General features: G+C 40.4%; 1 protein-coding gene across 4 annotated transcripts in view; it reads right to left on the bottom strand.

Annotated features, from left to right (window-relative positions):
- Positions 1–1,918: 1,918 nt before the first annotated feature.
- The window catches only part of sash1a (SAM and SH3 domain containing 1a), a 231,284-nt gene continuing 210,907 nt past the window's right edge, over positions 1,919–22,295 (bottom strand). For all 4 annotated transcript variants that reach the window (XM_046873879.1, XM_046873877.1, XM_046873881.1 and 1 more), the window contains 12 exons: positions 20,891–21,023; positions 19,876–20,180; positions 17,795–17,869; positions 17,536–17,673; positions 15,667–15,799; positions 15,336–15,505; positions 13,635–13,844; positions 12,797–12,947; positions 12,462–12,590; positions 9,109–10,076; positions 6,113–6,244; positions 1,919–4,635 (listed from right to left, as the gene is read on the bottom strand). In XM_046873879.1, coding sequence (XP_046729835.1) covers positions 4,375–4,635; positions 6,113–6,244; positions 9,109–10,076; positions 12,462–12,590; positions 12,797–12,947; positions 13,635–13,844; positions 15,336–15,505; positions 15,667–15,799; positions 17,536–17,673; positions 17,795–17,869; positions 19,876–20,180; positions 20,891–21,023 — 2,805 coding nt within the window. In that variant the 3' untranslated portion in view covers positions 1,919–4,374. The remainder of the gene's footprint in view (positions 4,636–6,112; positions 6,245–9,108; positions 10,077–12,461; positions 12,591–12,796; positions 12,948–13,634; positions 13,845–15,335; positions 15,506–15,666; positions 15,800–17,535; positions 17,674–17,794; positions 17,870–19,875; positions 20,181–20,890; positions 21,024–22,295) is intronic.

The following is a 22,295-nucleotide window of genomic DNA, read 5'->3' on the forward strand; positions in this document are numbered from 1 at the left end:
TGTCTTACACTAAAACTGTCTCAGAGTCCCAAACACACACAAATCCGACCCATAATGACTTTTCAGAATGTTCACAAATGCACTCGCTTTTTTTTTTTTTTTATTATGAGCTTTAAAACCATACTGTCTGTTAAACCGTAGTTTTTATGAGCACTACTCTGTGGTATGAGCATGTTAGCAGGGTTCGGAGTTAAGAGGTCTTGTAGCTCAAATAGCAGCTTAGCTCTCATAAAGCTATGGTTTTAGCCATGACCTGTGGAGAAAAGTATTACATGGCTGAGAAAACACAGGAAAAACACAAACATTCATGTTGGACCGTGAGGCAATTTTCCAAAGGGGTTTTCTCAGACTTTTCTGCTGAGCTCACAGCATTAATTGGTGAGGTAAGTAAGGTGGTAAATGACCTGCTATTGGCCTCTGATCAGGGTTTAGTCTCTTTACTTGTTTTGCTCAACCAGCTTTTGACACCATTGATCAAACTATACTGCTTGCTAGACTTGAGAACGTTGGAATAAAGAGAACAGCTCTCTTGACTCAGGTCTTATTTGAGTGATCGCTATCAGTTTGTTGATGTTAATGGTGAGTTCTCCACACTCTCTGAGGTAAAGTTTGACTCAGGACTACAGTTTGCTTCTGATCACCATCACTGCACGTTTATCTGTAATAAATGGATATTTGGTGCAACCCAGATGAGGATGGGTTTCCCCCTTGAGTCTGGTTCCTCTCAAGGTTTCTTCATTATGCCATCTCAGGGAGTTTTTCCTTCACCACAGTCGCCACCGACTCACTCATCAGAGACAAACTTACTTATAAAGAACATATTCACTTTTAATCACCACATTATCTGTGTAAAGCTGCTCTGAGACAATGTTCATTGTTAAAAGCGCAATACAAATAAAAATAAATTGAATTAAATTAATTCACCATTTTTCATCACAGTTGTCATCTTGGTGGTGTGTTTGGGGTCGTTATTACGTTGGAAGACTGCCGTTCGGCCCAGTTTCTGAAGGGAGGGCACCATGTTTTGTTTTCTTGGTATTTTTCACCAGGGCGTTGCCACCTATGCTGGACAACATCTGAGCCAAATAAGTTTATCATAGTCTCATCAGACTACAGGACATGGTTCCAGTAATTCATGCTCTTGGACAGGTCGTCTTCAGCAATCTGTTTGCAGACTTCCTTGCTTCAGAAAAGGCTTCCTTCTGGGACGGTGGCCATTAAATCCGACTTGTTGCGGTTTGCGGCACATGGTCTGAGCACTAATAAGAGGACCTTCCACTTCTGCATCCTCTAAAGCAATGCTCGTGCGTCTGTTGTTTGAAGCAGCTACTGCACCTGACCCACTGCATGAGGACTCGACCTCTTTGCCTCTTGCGAGGCCTGTCCCATCTTGAAAAAACCTCTGTATGACCCTGGCCACTCTGGGTGTACTCACATTTGTTGCCAGTTATTTTAAAAATAGTTAGTTTCGGGTGAGTTGATGGGACAGTAAATCTGTACTGCTCTACAAGCGGCACAGTGACTAAAATATATCCAATTTTAATTTTTTTATAGTATTGTCTCTTGAGAAGATCTAATAAATGGTTGCTGAAATGTGAGGAGTGCACACACTCAGGACATCCCAAACACTTTCAGTGGGCTTAAGGTCAGAACTCTGGGGGATATTTATGTCTTAAGGAGTAGAGTGCTGGGATTGAGTTTTTTCCTCAGGGCCTTATAAAACGCAATTTTTCTCAATTTTTTTAGTCCGTCATCACTACTGAAAATGCAGAATTATGAACAAAAACACCTGAACATTCGTTCACCGAAACCCGACACCTCACCTAAATAGGCAACTGTTATTAAACCAGTGAATATGATCGATACACCCCGTCGCAGACGAACCAAATCCGAGACATTAACCGAGTCATGACCCTCATTCCAGTCAGAAGATTCTGTTTATTACACGTCAGAGTGACAAATAGTTTGACTTTTTTTTTTTTTTCAGTACACAAGCAAAATCTTTATAGACAATCATTAGCTAGGTCAAAGGGGAAAAAATTTTTTATACACAGATATTTTACAATAGATACCATAGCAGGACATGGGCTAAAGCAATATGCAAAAGAGTATTGCTATTTATTTATTCATATATATTTATATATAATACACCTAATAATTTGATGAGAAACAAATAAACAAAAAATAAGTTATTTAAATATCAATTACATATACAGAATGTGCAACATGTCCACAATTTCATATATGTAATTAGAATCATTGTAATGAAATTCGAAATCAATTTGAAAGAATTTGCTTGTTATGCTTTATTCTCGAATTAATGATGCTGACGGGGAAACACATGAAGTGTATAAACCAACATAATCCACTGCAATCTTCTGCATAAAACCTGGATTTAACTCTCTGTCTGAGGACTTTAAAATTTACTGTTTCATTATCTGTTCTTCCTGAAAAAATCCCCCTTTAATCATCTGTATATACTTGAATATAAAGTGCATTTTACAGTAATTAGTAACATTTTATGAAATATTTCGATACATTTTTTTTAATATATAAAACTCCCCATAAGACTATGATTGCATTGTTAAAAAGGCATTCGTTCAGATCTTCTGCTCCTCTACAAGAAGGTTGAATTGGTACTGTGTATTGTAAATTGTGCTGAAATACATAGAAAAATTGTAGGAAATTTCATCCAAACGTTTCATCAAAATGTGCCATAGCGTGCGTCTAACGTCATCGAGCGCATTCACAGGAATGCTTCACTTAGACGAGTTAGAAACCATGTGCAGATTGTTTGATTGTGGGGTTTCCATGTAGAGTTTTTGTAAGGAGTCTCCAGTGTCAGCACTCAAACAGTCTGAAGTAAAACTGTAAAGTTTTCTGACATGGCAAGATGTTTGTTTGTTCTTTCTAATTAACAAACTGTTGTTTTGTTGTGCTGATAAAAGGAAAGTTTTCAAAGTCGTTCGATTTTCACTTAATAGATCTTTTTACAACATAGGAAATTAAGCTTGTAATCAGTGGCAGTTTGCTGTAGTCAAAGAGGAGCAAAAATGCTGCTAATCGGAAAAGACAAGATTTCAGGGATATGAGATCTGCTTTGCATCGGGCCAAAAGCACAACTCATGTTTTTTTCCCTTATTTTGACAGACTTCCTTCAAATGCCAGATGTGTGTTTTGCTAAACGCAATAGAATCTCTCTGTTTTTCTCTATAGACACAGACAAGTGCTACTGAACATAAAACTTCATCATGTAGAGACTCATTCTGGAATGTCAACATTTATATCTATTACAGAGCTTCTTCATTGGACTGTATTTCCAAAGCTATATTTCAGATAATCAGATCATCTACAGGACAGTGATGAATCCTGTTTCGTGTTCAGCCCTTTTTAAAAAAAATTTAGTTTAGACATTTCAGACTGTGTGAAGTTTTGGAGCGAGTTCGAATATCAGCATTTACATATTGCCACAGTGCTGGGAAGATTTTCCTCGAAACTCTATGACGTCTAAAATATACATTAGATACAAGCGGGTTATCGCTGCGCACTTATCACCCGATGGAAGATAATTATTGTGTCACTAGATTTGTGAAGGCAAACGTAACATAAAAAGCTTTAAAATGTAAATGATTCCATAATAAATGATTTTCTCCCGGAACAGACGAGTGTTAGATACTGTGTATTAGAAGATTAAATGCTATTTGAATATACAATATTTTCTTTAACGAAATGAAGGCAGAAAGGCTTTACAACGCTTTACACTTGGCACTGAGTAAGATGAAATGGCTTATGGACTATACAAATATGTTTCCCTCCTGCAAATAAAATAAAATATGCATAATTCTGAGTGTATTTATACTCTAAAACAGCAACTTTGTGCTTAAGAACGAAACAAATATTTAAGATGAAGCCTTTGATATTCATTTCTATGAGCTGAGAAGTTTGCGTACGGACCTATAAACCTACAGGAAATGACATCGCTTTGGCCAAGTTACAACATCTTTCTGTGCTCGAAGAAGTTCTTTTTCCATACAAAGTAGCGCTCATCAGAACCAGAGAAAACGATCTTGAGCTAGTCTAAATCTTTACAAAATCTCAAAAACTTCAGAAAATCATGTGCTCTGTCTGTGCTCATTTAAAGACTGCCCTATTCAGGATTGTTAAAAAGACCCAGCTGGAAAGTCCACCAACAGTTCATGGAAGCCACAAAAGTCCTTTCCGTAAACATCAGCAATACAAAGCTAAGGAAAAGGATAAAACAAACGCTTGGAAGATGTAGATGAAATGCTACAGAGTTTCCTTTTTTCCTTCCACTTCAGCAATCAGACCAGCGCATGTCGCAGCTCAAGCTGTTCATCAACCCTTCTTGTGCTGTTAAGTCTGCGATGAGCTGTTAGCTGCGATGAGCCGGGCCTCGCTGAGCAACCGCCGGATGTGTCTCTCCTCCTGTAGCCCTGCCTTGCGTACTGCTGCCTCGGTAAGAGCAGACAGACGGCCCAATGTATCATAACCCGCTGCCACTAAGAGATCGGAATACATGGGCATACCAATGGACACCAACCAGTCGGAAATGGAGCTTAAGTGCACTGGAGACATTGGCTTCCGACACATGTCCATCAAACCTCCAGAAGGAATCTGTGGATGGAGAAAGATCCAGAATTACTATTAGCCAGTATGTGCAGTAATGTGACGCATTAAAATAACACTTAATATTAAATAGCTATTAAATAACATTTTAACAGGAGTTTCTATGAATTGTCTGAATCTATTTGTTGCATTCAAAAATCGACCTTCTTTCTGGAAACTGGTGCATTCCACAGTACATGGACAAAAGTTTGGATTGGAAATGGCATTTTACATATAATATGAAGATGTTTTCTAGGAATTAGGTGAAAAAACAACAATTATGAAGTTGGCGTGTGAAGCGTCATTAGTAAAGTCAGTCTGTAGGATGCTGGACCAAGAATGCTGAAGAGAAAGTGTTTCCTACAGCATTTGTAAGAAGAGAGCTCATTTGAAGTCATTAGTCATCTGGTCATGGGTGGAGATTGTTGAAATCATCATTGAACTGACTTACTACCATTTTACCCTCCGAGTGCACTTAGTTTTATAATAAAGTGGGCGCAATGTTTAAAACTGTTGGCTAGGATTAATCACATCACAGAAGGATACCTAATAATCCACGGTTCTCTCAACCTCTTTCTTTGCTGAGTTAAACATGCTCTTGAGGTACCAGTGATCCTGTCTCATTCTTCTTCCTGGACCTGCCTGATTCATCCTGACGCCCTACATCTGGATGAAGTTCTCTTCAATCTAAAAACCACAGATGGTTCCATGAACAGCCGAAAGATTTATGAGGTTACTGTGGAGGGTTAAACTCGGGAACCATAAGGATGGGTTTGGACTGTATAATTGTTCTGAGCATCAGTGATCATCAGATGGAACTGTAATGAATGGACATTCGGGGGTCACCCAGATGAGGACGGGTTCCCTGGAGTCTGGTTTTACTTAAGGTTTCTTTCTCATGCAATCACAGGGAGTTTTTCCTCGCCACTGCATCACTCATTAGGGATAAACTTAAAGGGATTCATTTAGAAATTTTATAGATATTTATATACATGTATATTTGTAATCTATTAATTTCTGCTGCGAGGCAAAAACATCAATCATTTATTTTAATATATTTTCATTTAACTTCTCTTTAAATATCTTTGAAATTACAACCTTATTTAAAAACAAAAAACATTAACCCAAGACCAATAAACTCTTTAAACTCCCTTGATCAAGCAGTTGGGTGTATAATGGAACCTTAAGTATGCACCGTATCTGTGTCCTTATTGCCCTGTACATGTCAACACATGCAAAATTTTGACTATAAACTAAAAGCAACAACAGGTTGTGCAACACCCATGGTGCTTAAAATCACCATTTAATCTGAGAACCTGTCATTTAAAAATGTAAGGCCTCAAAAACAAGTTTGATTTCGGTGGTGAATGTTCCGTCATCAACCTTTTAATAAACCCTGTTGTTTTATGTAATGCACACATGAAAGCCATGACCTGTTTTTTATTAGGAATCCGCTCTGTAGTGAGTTACAGAACGGGATACTCACAGCCATGCGGTGCTCTTTGCGCAGCTGCTTAACTCGAATCTGGTCCAGAGTGGACGCCACGTCTTTCAGTGGCTGCTGGAAATCCTCCGAGTATCTCTGCACCAAGAGCTGAGGAATACCACAGCGGCCGTGCTGGAGAGGACATGAATGAAAGGCGTGAGATGTGTGTAGATATTAGCACCAACAAATCAATCGATAAATGAATGGTGCAACATACCGTCTAGCTTCAGGATGGAAAGTGAAGTGAAATAAATCTTTACACCTGACTCGCTTTGAAGACCTTTTTTTAAGGAATTTTTTACAGGATTGGGGAATTAGCATTACCTTCATCCGAGAAACTAAAATTCGCAAGCAATTAAGTTTACTACATGTGGTTTTTAAGGTTGGCCGGAAAACAATCCCATAAAACAGAGAGCCTTAGAACCATGCAAACCGTTATGAGGTATTTACAGAATTATGAGGCAAAATCATTTGTGTGAAATGACAAATAATGTGACCTAAATAGTTACAACACAAGGGAGAACTGGCACAATGGCTAAAACTCGAGAACTTTTTTTTACGTTTCTGAGGTAATTTCATCTATTGGAACATTTGACACGGAGGAACCATCAGCCTCCATGCGGACTATTTTGAAAAATAATGGTTGCCAAACAGATGTACTACAGAACTAAATGGCAGCATTACTGCGCATTACCGCATGTTCGTTAAGTGATGTGCTTCAGATTAATCATGTCAGCTTTAACGTTAAGATGAGTCACATGCAATACAATACAACAGTGATTTGAATGGAAAACGAGTTCAGTATTATGTCTGAGCATTTTTTCCAGCATGACTAAAAGAGTAAGACCAGCCAATATTTGCTTCGCCTTTAATTCAAAACGACTGCATGTAATATTTTTGCAAAGGTCGTGCCAAAATGCTAATGAAACTAGCCCAAACAGTGTTAAAGAGTAGTACATTTAAGCTCTGAATTCATGAAAACGCTACTCTTTAAAAAACAAACAGCATTCAACTCATGCTACAGCCATTAACAGCCTGTAATTGGAAGGTTGTGATTTAAAATCCCAGTAACACCAGAGAGCTTCCTGTAACCCTCGTGTGCTTGGGTTGTATCTTCTCTCGACTCTGGGTCTGCCATAAAAATGAATGTAAATGATCCAAAACCAGCATGACCGGTGTTTATGAATGCACATCAAGCCCACCCACTTCAATAAACTAAGCAACATAAATTATAGAAAGACCAAATCCACAGTTATGTTCTCTTTCCACCCAGATTTTCCCCCCTGTTGGCCGTGTCGCGTGTGGTGAGGTGGTGTGGGCTCCCGGGTCTAGCTCAATGCTATTGCTGGCATGGCAGTGAAGACTTGTAAAAATACAGCATGTGCGCTTGTTATGTCTAGAGCAAACTAGGAGTTTATACATGTGACTATCAAAAGAGCAGCAGGTCTCACCAGGGACATCCTGCAATTAATAATGATCTAGTTTTAGTTTTGCATTCACATTTATGACATATCCAAAGCAACCTGATGTGAGGTTAAGGGCCTTGCTCAGGGGCCCGATTTGGTGTGGCTAGAATTTAAACCTTCGGATCCAAAGTCCAATACCTTAAACCCCCGACTTTTGGTTAATGGTTGGAAACTAAAAGAAATGATGAATGAAACCATGACCTTGTACACCCTCTAATAAAAAAGTGGAAAATGAAAAGCCCTGTGCTCTTTGGGCTTTAAATCCATTTAAACATCAGCTCTAGTCATCGTCCTTGTTTTGAAGCCGAGAGAATTCAAGCCACCAGATTTGTCCACGACAGCAGCTGACATTCCGTAAAGATGACATAACGCTCGGGGCTCGAAAGCAGCCGTCATAACATATTCACATCAACACAATGATCTATGACTATTTTAATGTTACACATGGTAACCTTCTGATAGAGAGGTTTCATTTTACACTTATTTTACAAGCTTTTTTTTTTTTGGCAGATTTATAAATGCCAGAACCAAAATGCAGAACTTCTAATAGATGGAATTAGTTCACTTCGTTACTGTACTTAAGTAGATTTTTCAGTACTTTACATCACTATTTATTTTTCGGACAAATATCTCTACTTTCTACTTCTTACATTTTCAATCCAGACTCCTGACTTTAGTGTCAATCTATTTGATGACATGATCGATATTTTTTCTTCTCATTGCATGTTGTTTTCAGCCCATCAACCTGTTTTTTTGTCATTGTGCGGCTTTTTCAATCCACTGGTGTGTTTCCTGGCTCTTCACACCAAAGACGTAGACTAGTTTATGAAGCTCACATCGAGCAGGCAGCCTTCAACAAGAAGTCTGGGGTTAACGTGGATGAGACAGAGGGAGTCAGTGATGTAAACATGACTGAGAACAGACACATTCCTGATCACATGATCACTCATCATCTTTTCTCTGCTTGTGTTCTATATAGCGGATGTTCAGACTGGATACATTCTATAGAATAGAATAACCACATATACACATATACTTTAAAGCACAGTGAAATTCGTTCTTCGCATATCCCAGCTTGCTCAGACGCTTGGGTCAGAGCGCAGGGTCAGCCTTGATACGGCACAGAGGATTTAGGGCCTTGCTCAAGGGCCCAAGAGTGGCAGCTTGGCGATACCGAGGCTTGAACCCCCGACCTTCCTATCAGTTACCCAGTTGCGCCTTAACCACTGAGCTACCTTTAGTGACACTAAAACAGGTAATAATAATGACTACTTTTTACAGCATGTACATGTCAGAGCCCAAACTTCTTTACTTTAACTTGAGTAAATGGTGTAGTCAGTCCTTCATCTTTTACCCAAGTCTTTTGAAACACGAGTATCTGCACTTCTACTTGAGTGAAGGGTGTGTGCTTTTGCCACCTCTGTTTATAGACTTACAAGTCCTTATTTTAATATTTTTCTCATTTTGTTATCTGAGCCTCATTCTGCTACAATGAATAATGCTGTTGTGACCCGAGCGTATCTTTCTTACCTTATCTGAGTAAGGCTCTGCCATGAGATCGATGCCCTCTGAGCCAAGCTTTTCCTCCAGTAGTGTCACCAAATCAGTCATTTTGGCATGAGAGATCTTCCTGCCAAGAGCTACCTTGACTCCCTGAATCTGTGGGCAGGCAGACTCAGGCAGGTCTGAGAGCCAGGGTGGTGGTTTCTCTGAATCATCTGGAGACACGGAAGTGGATGGAATACTTTCAGAAGGGCTAGTAGGGCTGCTTATGGATTTAGGGGACAAAGTTGGCGTGCTTGGACTAGAGCTTGAAAGGACCAAAGATGGGTGTCGCAACCCATTTACTGGACGCTCTTTGGACTTTTTGGCAGGAACAGGAGGGGGCACAGGGGGCTTTTTGGGGTGAGTGCGCGGAGCTGGGCTGGTTGGGGTAGAGCCAGGCTGTTTATCTGGAGCATGGTTTGAAGGTTTTATTGCCAGCTGGCTGGGCACTAGAGGCTTTTTAACTTGATCCTGGTTAGCTCTACACAATTCTGTTTTTGAGTCTAATCGGGAATCTTTACTGTTCTGAAAGCTGGACTGGAGAATTGCAGCGTTTACATCTTTTTGTCGTTCTCCACCATGTGGGGTCGCATTTCTTTTTTCTTTGCTCTGATCGAAGGCATGCTGCCACTGTATGTCCCCCAGAGAGTGAGAACGTTTCCAGCGTTCTGGAGCATCCGAAGTCCCATCAAGCTCCTCACAGCTGCGACTAGCTGGCATTTGATGCCTTGGTCCTGAGCGAAGACCCTTCCTCAGGCCCAGAGACCGCAGACTGAAGCCCTTGATAGGCCGGGGAAGAAAGTGCTTGGGAAACTTGCGTTCTTTCTTGGACTGATGCTGCAGCTCCTCAGTAGAGTGGCAGATGGGTGGAGTGGGAAAATCCAGACACTGGACTCGAACAGATTCAAAGCCAGAGGAACAGCGACTTGAGCGAGATGATTTACGAGGCTTCCCTGTAACACATGAGCCTCAGTTTCAAATCTCCAAATGTTCATTGTACAGACTGTGCACGCAGTTTTCAGTTTATTAGAAACATATTCCTTGTAGCTACAATATTATTCTGTTGTTTTAACCCTTCTACAGTATCTATTATATGTCTACACCATTTACAAGACATTAACTTAATGGTGCACTGATCACACATACACTCTACTGCCAAATGTATGTGGACACCTGTCCAATCAAAGCAATAGGTGCTTCCTATTGTTTAATGCGGATTCCATTATAGGTTTACTCCTTTTTATTTTTACAATAACATCCGCTTTTTTGAGAAGCTTTTCCACTAGATTTTGGCGTGTGGCTTTGAGGATTGGTGCAAAAGCTTTAGCCCTGCAGTCAATTCCAACTGATTCAAAACATTTAACTGCAGACCGCTCGGGTTCTTCATGTTATCTTAGACTTCACTTTGGGCACAGGGGTATTGTTATGCAGAAACAGGTTTGATCTTTTTACTTTCCATGAAGGGGAATTGCAGCATATAGACACATTCTATACAACTGTGTGCTTATCAAAAGTTTAAAGAAGGCTCATAAGTAGATGTAATGGTCAAGATACATTTGCCCATATAGTGTATGAATGGAATGGTACAAGTGTGTGACAGTGCTTCTGGGGCTTTTAAACACTGTATACACTCAATAGCCTTTTCATTAGATACAACTACCTTATTAGTCCTTTATGTAGGTGCACAGTTAGAGATTATAGCTCATCTTTTTTTCCATTTCTAATATTTAACTTTCCATGAGACTTTCTGAGGTGTATTGCTATGTTTTTGTGATTGAAAAGTATTTTATTAGCTATAAATAAACAGGAAATTGGCTTTGTTGACTTGCACTATGCATTTTATCAGTATTCAGGATGATCTATTAGTTGCCACTTAGACCCAAACATTAAATACTAAATATTTATCTCTACTGGATGGGTAGAACAGAAACCTGAGATCATTAGAATGAAGCGTGTAAGTATGTGTGTGTGGAAAATGGGTGGAGATCAAACGAGGTCGGTGGAACAAGCGTTACATGAAATGCCTGAAGAGATTCATGCAACAGAAATGAAGGATATTTGAAGTGACACATGAGCATTCAGCAGCGATAGTCCTAGCACTGATACTCAATTTTTAATAAGAATCGTGAATGTGCAAATTTTCTAAAGAAAAAAAAAAGAATAGAGGCATGGAAAGAAAAATAGACTAAAAACCAGCAAAGGGCACGAATGATGTACAAGGTTTAAAGCGTGTTTATTTTTAAGTTATTTAAAGTCATTCCTCACAGAGAAAGGGTTCAGTATCACAAGATGGCATTTGAGTGTTAAGAAGTAAGGAAAAATTATTTGACACATTGCAAAAAGAGGATTCGAAATGCGGACACACGTTTCCGTTCCTGCATTGTAATATATTTACATACTGACTTTTTGGTAAAAATCTTCAGCAACATTTTTTGCTATGGACAGAAAATTACATTGTAAATGATTTTTAAAGCACAGATGAGCTTCAGTGGAACTGCGGGACACATGAATACACAAGAGTCCTAAAATAGCACAGAAAAAAAACAAACAATTCTTGAGTCTCAGACACAATCTGTTTTACAATAAAACTTAAAAGATTGAAATCAGAAGCTATACTTTGGCTCTGCCTACTTGCCTAGTGTACCGTGTCTTTACACTCTAAACACTACCAGGGTTTTTATCCATCTCTTTAATGCAAATCGGAAATATTTTCACACTTGATTTGCCATGTAAATAAATAGGGGATGCTTTGAGGTTCACTGGAATTGGATTTTTTTAATTTATTAATCCCAGTCAGGGCACGAACCCCAGCCATTAGGGTTGCACAAGCCAGCCCACTCTTAGTGGCGCCCCCTAATGGGAGAAGTCGAAGGAAAGTTTAATATTGGACCGTTATAACTGACAACTGTAGCGACTTCTGCAGTTTAAAACACATTCGCTTAGTTACCATCTTGTTTGTGGTCTTTAAAATATTTACATAATACAGTTGGAAAGAAACACATGTTTTCTACCCAGAAGGGTTGAGAATGATGTCTCTTGAAAACCTCAGTCACATGTGTCTGAGTGATGAATTAGGGCTAGAAGATGAAGAGTGGAGTCTTTAGATTGGAGAGGTGTGATTTTTCAGCCCATAAAGAAAGACAGAAGAAAAAGGAAGAATGATGAGGACAGAACGACAGCAAGGCATTCGATCCTGAGGTGATGGCGGCTCACGATGTCGTTTGCTGTTAGCAAGTGCAGGCGGGTTCTACCACAGAGAGAGGCGGATGTCATGGCGGCGATAAGACTAGGTTGAAGATGAGAATGCGATGGAAGATGCTAAAATAATGCCCGATTACCGTTCTCCAGGTTTTCGCTGCTCTCATAGCAGCCAGAGTCCCGTGGGGAGTTGGCTGCCAGGCCCTGCCCCTCACAGAGGAGTTTTTCCTGGGAGCCAGAGAGGGCACTACGCTCAGGGTCACTGCTGCCTGTAATCACACACATACAGAGTGTTAAAGGGTGTATGTTAGGGCTTGTGAGATGCATTAACCATGCCTGATGTGGTCTTCTTGCACAAAGACCATAAAACCTTTGGTCTATCAAAGGATCAGTCAGTTTCTCCGTGAGGTTTGTTTTTGTAGCACTGGTTGATTTTCTGTGTGAGGTGAAGTAGGACTTGAAAAAGTCCACTCACTATCATACTCCTGGAGGAGCTCCACGGCATTGAGCAGTACAGCTCTGTGTTGAGGATCTCTGATGTTTAGCTCGTCCAGATCCTCTTCTTCAAGCAGCTTAAAAGTGTCCAGATCCTCATAGCCATTAAACAAGAAGGTAGGCATGTGCTCCTGAAACCCAACCACACACAAACACACACACACACCAGTCAGAACCATCATGTGTAATCAGAGCAAAAACTTCATACACAATTTCTGCAGAAGAATGACCAAATCATGAGTGTGAAATGTTCTGCTGTGCTTTAAAACAAAACAAAACTTAGACAATAAACATACTAATCTTTGATTATTTTAACTGTTGCTGTTCTGTGGTAATGTGTCTGCTGTCTGGTGTGTGTGTGTATATATATATATATATATATATATATATATATATATATATATATATATATATATATACTGTTACTCCACCACACACACAGGAGGTCTAAAGGGTGGATTGCCATCTTTGGATGGTCAGAAAGCCATTATACGTATGGCTGAACTCGACCTTCACTTCCATCTGGAGGGGGGAAAAAAAACGTGTAGGAGAGTCGAACTCTTTCATTACCACAAGGACCACCTTGATTCTCTCTCCATCTCTCTCGCTCATGTTCTGTCATTATAGCTTCAGGCAAAATGACAAGAACAACACCCTAGACTCAACACACTACCACTGACATTTTAGTCTCATGAACAGAACTGTGTGTGTGTGTGTGTGTGTGTGTGTGTGTGTGTGTGTGTGTGTGTGTGTGTGTGTGTGTGTGTGTGGAATACCTGTGGTATAAAAAAAGTGGAACATGTGATTCTTCCTCTCACCTTTAGGTTGATTCTTTCTAGAAGTTCTTCCACAGAGCTGGGTTTGGGAGCGCGACCCTTTCTTCTCCTCCTGATGGTGCGTTTGGGTTTCTCCTCCTCCTCCGTCAGGACGTCCACGTAGATAAACTTGAACGTTCCAACCTTGTTGTTGAGTAACCCCATCCACGTGCCCATGGGCGGCTTACTGATGATGTCGATCACATCTCCTCTCTGAACCAAGACCAAAGACGAGAGACACAGAGGAGAAAAGAGTGAGGGAGAGAGTAATTATATAAATGATTTGCGATTATATAAGTTTTGAAGGAGTTGTCACTGTTGTAGCCAGACCTAACTGATGCCTACAGGAATTAACTCATATTTCCCAAACGCAGTCTACACCTGAACTGGTTCTCAAGAACTTGGCTATACATGTCATTTATACGTTGAATTTCTTTTTGTTTTGTTTTTTTTAAGAAGAAGAAAATACATCACTCATCACACTCATGTAATGACCCAAGTTGCTGCTAACAAAACATGAACCTTCCAGGATTTCTCTTGTAGCTCAAATAGACAGATCAAAAATAAAATTCCATGGTGAGTACAGGCCAACCTTATTGTGTTCCATGCTAATCAATCCTGCATTCTAGACACTCTAGAATTTTTATGGTTTATTTTAACAGAGAGAGTATTTTGAAAAATCCATAAAAAAATGAAAGGAAGATTATAAATTAATTTGTATTTGATCGAGTGAAATAAGAACTAGATCCCGATCCAAATTAGCAAGAATTCTGACCCAAATGAATCATGTTCATGTTCATGTGCATTCTTGAGCAGAGAGTGACTGTGGTTCCAGCTCCCTTGAGATCATTAACAAGCTTCTCCTGTTTAATTCTGAACTGATCCCTCACCTTTGTCAGAATCAGATTTACCCCATGAGGTGAGATTTTGCAAGGAGATCCATCCTGGAATAGAATGGGAGTAGTGCTTAAGGTGTCAGTTTACTGATTGGAAGGTCGGGGTTTTAAGCCCCGGTATCGCCAAGCTGCCACTCTTGGGGCCTTGAGCCCTTAACCCTCTGTGCTTCAGGGGGCGCCGTATCATGGCCGACCCTGCACTCTGACCCCAGCTTTCACTGTGCTTTAATGTATATGTAACGAAAGAAGGCTATTCTATTCTATTCTTGTTGTGGTCTCTTTCTCACCAAGCTTCTTGCTGATGGTCTTGTAGCCCATTCCAGCTTTGTGCAGGTCTATAATCTTGTCACTGACGTCCTTTAACAGCTCATTGTTCTTGCCCATGGTGGTGAAGATGTTTGAACGGAAGAGGTTGATTCTGTGACGGGTGTCTTTTATACACATAATGAGCTGATACTAGGAATTCTTTCTCAAAGGGTCAGAACTAAATTGGGTGTGTGGGAGTCAGAATTCGTGCTTGTTGGTATGGGATCAAATACTGGTTTCACTCAATCAAATACAAAATAATTTATATATATTATTAATTTATCATTTTCCGGATTTTTCTTTTATATTCTTTCTCTTTCTGTTAAATTAAACCTACCATGCAAATTCTAGAGTGTTCATTGTTTTGCAAAATCAGCATGGAATCATAATTATTTCCCCCACTGTATATTTCTGGGAACATTGTGCTACTGGCTATAGTAGTGCATGCGCTGCTAATTAGTCTGCTAATGTGTGTGTGTGTGTGTGTGTGTGTGTGTTGTACCTTTAGTTTGAGTGAGTCTGTATCGTAAGGGCTGGGAGTGAAGTCTGTGTGCACTCTGGCTCTGCCACAAAAAGGTCCCCTGTATGGAGGCTCTTCATCATCCCCGTCCTCTGATTTCACACTCTCACGATTACTGGCAGACGAGTCTGTGGTGCTTACTGTCTGGCCACCTGCAGCACGACATGAAAATAATAGCCGTTTATGAGACACTTTGCCCAAGCCATAGACATGCAGTGTAACGTGACATTCTGAAACTCTCTACGGGCAATGTGGTGGGCTATAATGCCCTCTAGTGCTGACTTTATGAAACACAATCACAACTGTTTCTTACTCATGGAACTCTGTCCACTCAGAGAGCTGCGTAGACTCTCCACAGATCCTCCTGCCTTTAGTTTGGGCTTTTCCAGTGAGTCTGTGTTTGGCTGAGGAGATTGAGGAGAGCTGGGAATCCCGTCTGGATTGGACTAGACACACATACAGGGAGAACATTTTAATTTAATATCAGATAACAAAATAAAACCCTAATTCTGGACTAAACAAAAGAAAATTGGAACTATACCTCACATTATTATTCTGAACATGTGTAAGCAAAGATATGAAAGCAATTGACACAAAATATTCCACAAGCAGACCTTCTGGTTTTCACGAACTAATTATGTTTGTCCAACGGGGTTTTACTGTAATCATTTTATTTATTATAATAGATGGCTAAAGAGGGCGCTGTATACAACAGACACATCTCACAGAACTCTTGTACAGTCGTCTGATGCTTTACTTTTATACAACACTCTCCTACATCAGTCTGGGTTATGTGTTCAAAGTGTTATAACCTGGTTTTCAGGCAGATGGATGTCTAAGAACGCTGAAAAAACATCTTTGAAAGAAGTGAACTAATAAGAAAGAGAAAGAGAGATAGAGAGATTTAGCTAACATTCTTCCCCAACTAGGAAGCTTCAATGTTTGCGAGAGAGCCGTAAGTACATACTTCGAGATCGACGGCAAAGCCAGACAAAATATTTTGTCTAGACTATTACTGTTTATTAACACATTTTCTCCTGAACATACAGCTGCGACCTTTTGTACAGAAAATATCCTTTTGTTTGTGATCCTTGTGATCAAGTCTCCGTATGAAACCAGCAACTGCCTTGGCTGCGACCACATGCTTGCTCACTCATCGCTCTGTGGCTCTGCTTTAACTGAGCAGCTGTGTGTCTCGAAAATACAAACAACGCACAAAAGAAAAAGTGTCTGGTTGAGAAAAACAGGTGCAGCTTCAGTCAAAAGGATATTTATTGAAGTATTAATAGATCATTAAGAACAAGCTTTATACTGAAGCCAGACCACGTTGTGGCCCAGCACTTCCAAGTTCCTGCAGAGCAGTGTATAGAGCAGGGGTCACCAACGTGGTGCCCGCTTTTCCTGAAATATTTCCTGAGATGACTTGAGGAAGAAACCTTGAGAGGAACCAGACTCAAAAGGGAACCCATCCTTATCTGGGTGACACCAAATTAAATCTGTTGGTGGTGATTGCAGCTCTAAGCCATTGTGGCAAAGTGTTAATATTCATTAAAGTCTAAATCCGTCTTCATAGTTCTTGGCGTTAACCCTTTAAAGTAACTTCATGGATCTTTATACTACTCGTGTGGAACCATCCTCAAAGAAAGGCATCAATGAACCAACGCTTCAGTATTGTTTGCTAGGACAGGACAGGAAAGGTTTTTTCATACGTCACTCTTGAACATTAGTCTGAGTTGTGTGTTATAGTGTTATATCCTTGCATTCAGGCAGCTACATGCCTAAAGTGTTTAAAATAAATGTTTGGCAATAAAGAATCGAGGTCAACATATTCTTAAGTTTTGCCGATGAATTGGCAGCAATAGTTGCTATAGGCAAAAATCCATATTTATAGTTTTTCCGGGTTGCGGTAAATAGTACGAGAGCGGCCTCTAGAGGCGAATCACTGATGCCACGTGCTGTTAACTTGAAGTGTCCTTTATATTTATATTGGATGCAAATGTTTCTTAATATTTCTCAATATTTCTTAATATAATTAATATTTTAATTTCATTTAGCACATTTTCATGATTCAGAAAATGTACAAATCAAATCTAATGTTAAATTTATAATATAGAAGAGAGAAGAAATGAAGACATTAAGAAGGAGAAAAAAAAAAAGAGAGAGTGTATTTGTGTGTTTATACCTGTTCAGAGACAGAACTGCTGTATTTCTTGGATATGCGTTTTCTCATTGTCTCTTTCACAGACTTGACTTTCCTTCCCAGAGAGATGCGAGAGCTGGTAGGAGACTTGATCACGTCCCTGTATAGAGCCTCTTGCTCCTGAGTTGAAGAAAGACAATTGAGAGAGACAAAGTTTTACCACAGTCAACATTTCAAAATGTACACTTTGAGTGTGTGTGTGTGTGTGTGTGTGTGTGTGTGTGTGTGTGATTGTACTCACGTGAGGTTCAGAAGCAGCGTTCACCACATGAAGTGACCGGTTGGACAGATCGAAACCCCCAAAGCTACACGTCCTCTGCAGAAACCAAACACACAAAGTCACGATCCAGATGATAAAGTTCTTGTAGAGTCCCACAGTACTCCAGACTCAGATCAAGTGAAATCAATCAGATTAACCATCAAACCACAGTGATTCATGCTCATATTTATGATGACAACAAACGATCTAGCAAACGACTGACTGCACAACAGAAGTGATACATGAAATAATAATCAAAATGATAATACAGTAAACACATATCATTGTTCCATTTTTTTAAAAAGCATTCTGGGGGGAAAGAAAATAAAAGCATCACACAAAAACAAATAAACTAAACAATTTACTAAAGCATTCTTCGTTCTTTATGGTTGTGCAGATATGGAGTAGTGACAGTATTTCAAACTGGGGGGAAAGAAAGCGTTACACTTCCTCAGAAACAGAGGAAAAGGTCATTTCTGGAGCTTGAAAGATGAGAGATGAACTATGAATGAAGTAATCTCACAAATATATCGACCACTGCTCAATAGTCAATGTGGGTGTTATCATGCATATTCAAATCATAATACCAAATACAAAATACACTGAAAATCAATGCTAAAGGAGGAGTTGTGATGGTGTAGAGAGTCTATGACAAAAAAAAGGATAACAATCCGATTCATGCTCACTATGAATGACACGGGCACACGAGAGGAGCTGAACACTGCGAGGCTACAGGAAGAACTGCACTGAATGGAGCTTCACCAAACCACACACTTCAATTACTAATGTGCTGACTGTCAGGGACTTCCTGGGCGAGGAACATGTTTGCGTTTGTTTTTTTTAAATAAAACATTGGTTGCAATTGAGCAATCAGAGATACAAAAAGTTGGATAACTTAGATGTTCTAACGTGCAAAACTTTTACTTCACTGCTCAGAATTCACAAATACCCTTGTGCAGACGTCCAGATTCATCGCACCTCCTGCTAATTTTTTTAATCAACTGCTCTCACTATTTTTGCTGATCACGCTATGTCATTCTTACGCTCTCAAACATACACTGATACGTTTTTCTGAAAGCAAACACAGCTCACTAGAACCACATTATCATCGCTCTGACACGGGGTGACTGCTGGGCCCTTAAGCAAGGCCCTCAGCCTTCAACTGCTCAGTTGTATAAATGAGATGAATGTAAGTAGCACTGGATAAGCCCATGTAATACATGCCATAAATGTAATTAGAATTAGAGAAAATAATTTGAAATGAGTTGATTTTGTAATCTACAGGCCGCTCTATCAGCTTCATGACCTTCTGGTATACAATTATTCATTATTGTTGTTGGAATCATGTCTCTGAATAATTAAAAACCTCCTGACAGTTTATATGTTAGCATTAAAGTATTAGTTTATTAGGCTCATATTTGGAAAATCTAGTGTATTAGTCGTGTTATTTTCCGTCACAGTATGTTTGTTCTGAACATTGAAACTATTTCAGGTCTCTGATGTAACACCACACTCTTGCAGTTCCATCCAGTAGCCTATCAGTGACGTGCTCCATGGGTCCATGGGCCCTCCTCACTCACGGACTTCTGCTGAATGCGCAGGAGGACACGTCGGGTGCAACGGTCCACACTGGATACCCATTTTCGCTCGCCGTCTCTCTCATCCTCCAGTAGGTGAAGCCTTTCAGCTTTCCGGCTTAAGTGGTTGTACAAGCTGCGCTCCACCACGTAGGTTATGTTCAGCTCGCTGACAGCTGTTCTTCCTCGAAGGCGCTTCGGCGGGCAAAGCCAAGTTCCCACTATACCCACGCTGCCCTTCCCTTTCTCCCTGCCTAGCTCACGCACCCGGGGCGAGGACGCAAGCGTCAGCGGAGGGGAGCTGGGGGCTTTTTGGCGTTGGTACAGTAAGTGCTTGGTGGAATAAGCGTAATTGGGATCGGGTTTGATCCGCTGCCAGGTGGAAATCGGTGGCCGCTTGGTGCAATCCACAGGCACCAGCATGCGCTGAGGTTGAGGACAAGGCCGCACGAGGCTGTAGTGTGTGTACACTGTGTCCATACTTACCCCATGAGACAGGGAGGTCTTCCTGCTTTCGGGCTCGTCCTCGGCGTTGGCGCTGGCAAGAGGCCGGACCAGGCTGTGCGGGGAAGCTGTAGGCTTGACCAGCCTGTGTGCAGAGTTCCAAGCTTCCAAACTCCTCGAGGATGGAGACGTACTTAAGCTGTCCATGTCTCCTTCCACTGAGAGCTGATCCGGGGTCAAAGAGGACAGTGACGAGTCCACTGTGCAGCGGGTGCTTTTCTTATTGACGCCCGCATAAAGGGCACTGGTGTCCTCGCACGCAAGAGACACGTCCAAGCTCAGAGAGTCTTCAGGGAAAAGAACATGCATCTTATTAGTCATTATAGCCAGTCATTAGAATAAATATGACTTCTACTGTATGTTCTTCAGTTTCGATGCACTTCAAAGGTAAATGCATTTCTATAGACAATGGATTTTAATTCACGTTTATTTCAATAGGGCTTTTCTCTATGGACATTGTCTCAAAGCAGCTTTACAGAATGTAAAAATTATAGAACAAAAATGTTTATATAAATGAACTATGTGTGTTTATCCCTGAGGAGCAGCCTGGGACGACTGTGGCAAGGAAAAACTCTCTCAGATGATATAAGAAAGAAACCTTGAGAGGAACCAGATTCCACAGGGGAACCAAAAGTGTGATTAGAGATTAGACTGGGATATACAGATAGAAGAAGCCATATCTTAAAGCCCATATGACTTTTTATTTTAATACAATATACATAAGTGTTTAAAACCTGTGGGTTTAAGTGTACTGGGACAGTTTTTTCTTCTTCCAGCCGTTAATAATTTTTTATTGGGTATTAAATATAATGTTGCTGCCAGTGACCAAAACTAACTGGTCTAACTGGTTTTCTAACTGGTCAGGTTTTATATACTGTATATATATATTGTGAATGGTAAATTGACAAAAACAATAGAATTTTAGGAGCGAAACCACGGCATTTTTAAGAAAAACAACAGCTTGCTGTTTTTTTTTTTACGATCACATCAGCCGTACCTTCTGATCCCTGCCTTTTGCCGTCATCCACTTTGATGAGTTTCTTGCGGACGCGCCGAGTGGAGTTGACCAGTTTGTGAAGTCTCTTAAATTTCACCGCATCCTCCTGCTCATCGTCAGACTGTTCGCGAGACTGCAGCGAGAGAAAGACACTTTATTTCTCCTCCAGGTTTCTAAAAACAACAAAATCTATGTGCAGATAACAACCTCATGTACATGGTTGAAATAGACCCGAAACATCTAAAATGTTAAGGTGGTACAGTGGCATTATGGGATGGACGGTTTGCTTAAGATGGACGGTTGCCGTTAGTTACGGAAGCGCATGGAGTGGTTGGGTGTTGTGAAATGTGTGTTACAGAGGCACCTACAGTAGAGTACAGTTAGAGAGGAGTAAAAGAGGCAAGTTTCACAAAAAACATTAGAACCTTAGAACGTTGGTAGGACAAAATGTATCAAAGACTTACCATGAAATTTTCGATAAAAAAAAACAAGGGAACAAAATTCAGTCGACTCTCTGAACATGATGTTTTTGTCAACACAGTTTCCAGCGACCAAACACTTATTCATTTAATGGCAGACTCTCAGCTACTGACCACAATGACATCTTAATACTCCCCTCTACCCAAACGGACCACAGACCACAGTATCTTTCCATCTCTCACAAACACATACTCAATACAGCAGGAAAACAAAAACTAGCCAAATGGAATACTCATGCACACAAACACACCATCGTGGTAAAAGAAAGGCAAAGAGAGAAAACTGTTGAAGATGGATATGTATAGTTTTTATGATTTGAAAGCTGTCCTAGTGTGCTATCGAAATCTGCCTGAAGATTTCCTCTGAACAATTGATACTGCGGTGAATAGAAAAAAATGCGTGTATTCATTACAGAGTAACTGAAGCGTTGAGCAACATGAGCGGAGAGAAAAACAGAAGGAGTGAAAGAAACAGAAAACTCTCCACACTTACCCACACACACACACGGCATAGTGGAAGAACTGATACTAACTTTACGAAGTGATATCAGAAAGCTACTAAAAATATCAAGTCAACTAAGTGACATGCTTCAGCGACACACAGCCACACAGAGAGAAATTACAGAGGGCAAACAACAAGCAGGCAGCACAAAGTTTCCAGGGGAAAGTACAGATCAGACCAGATCCCGAAAGAGAAAGCTCTATTAATTTCACTCATCTTACCAGGAGTTTCATCATATCCCAAGTCCTTGTCTGCGTACGCACACTGCGATTACCTCGAACCGACACGAGCAATAACACACCAGTTCCTAGCATTTCTGAATGTGAGTGAAAAAGGCGGGTTTGAAGGGGAGTCCCAGACGATCCCTGCGTATCCTTCAAGCCGTTTGTGAGCAGCACGGGAATGTGGGTCAGGAGGACAGGAA

The sequence above is a fragment of the Silurus meridionalis genome, chromosome 18 (assembly GCF_014805685.1).
Source record: "Silurus meridionalis isolate SWU-2019-XX chromosome 18, ASM1480568v1, whole genome shotgun sequence".
Taxonomy (NCBI): Eukaryota; Metazoa; Chordata; class Actinopteri; order Siluriformes; family Siluridae; genus Silurus; species Silurus meridionalis.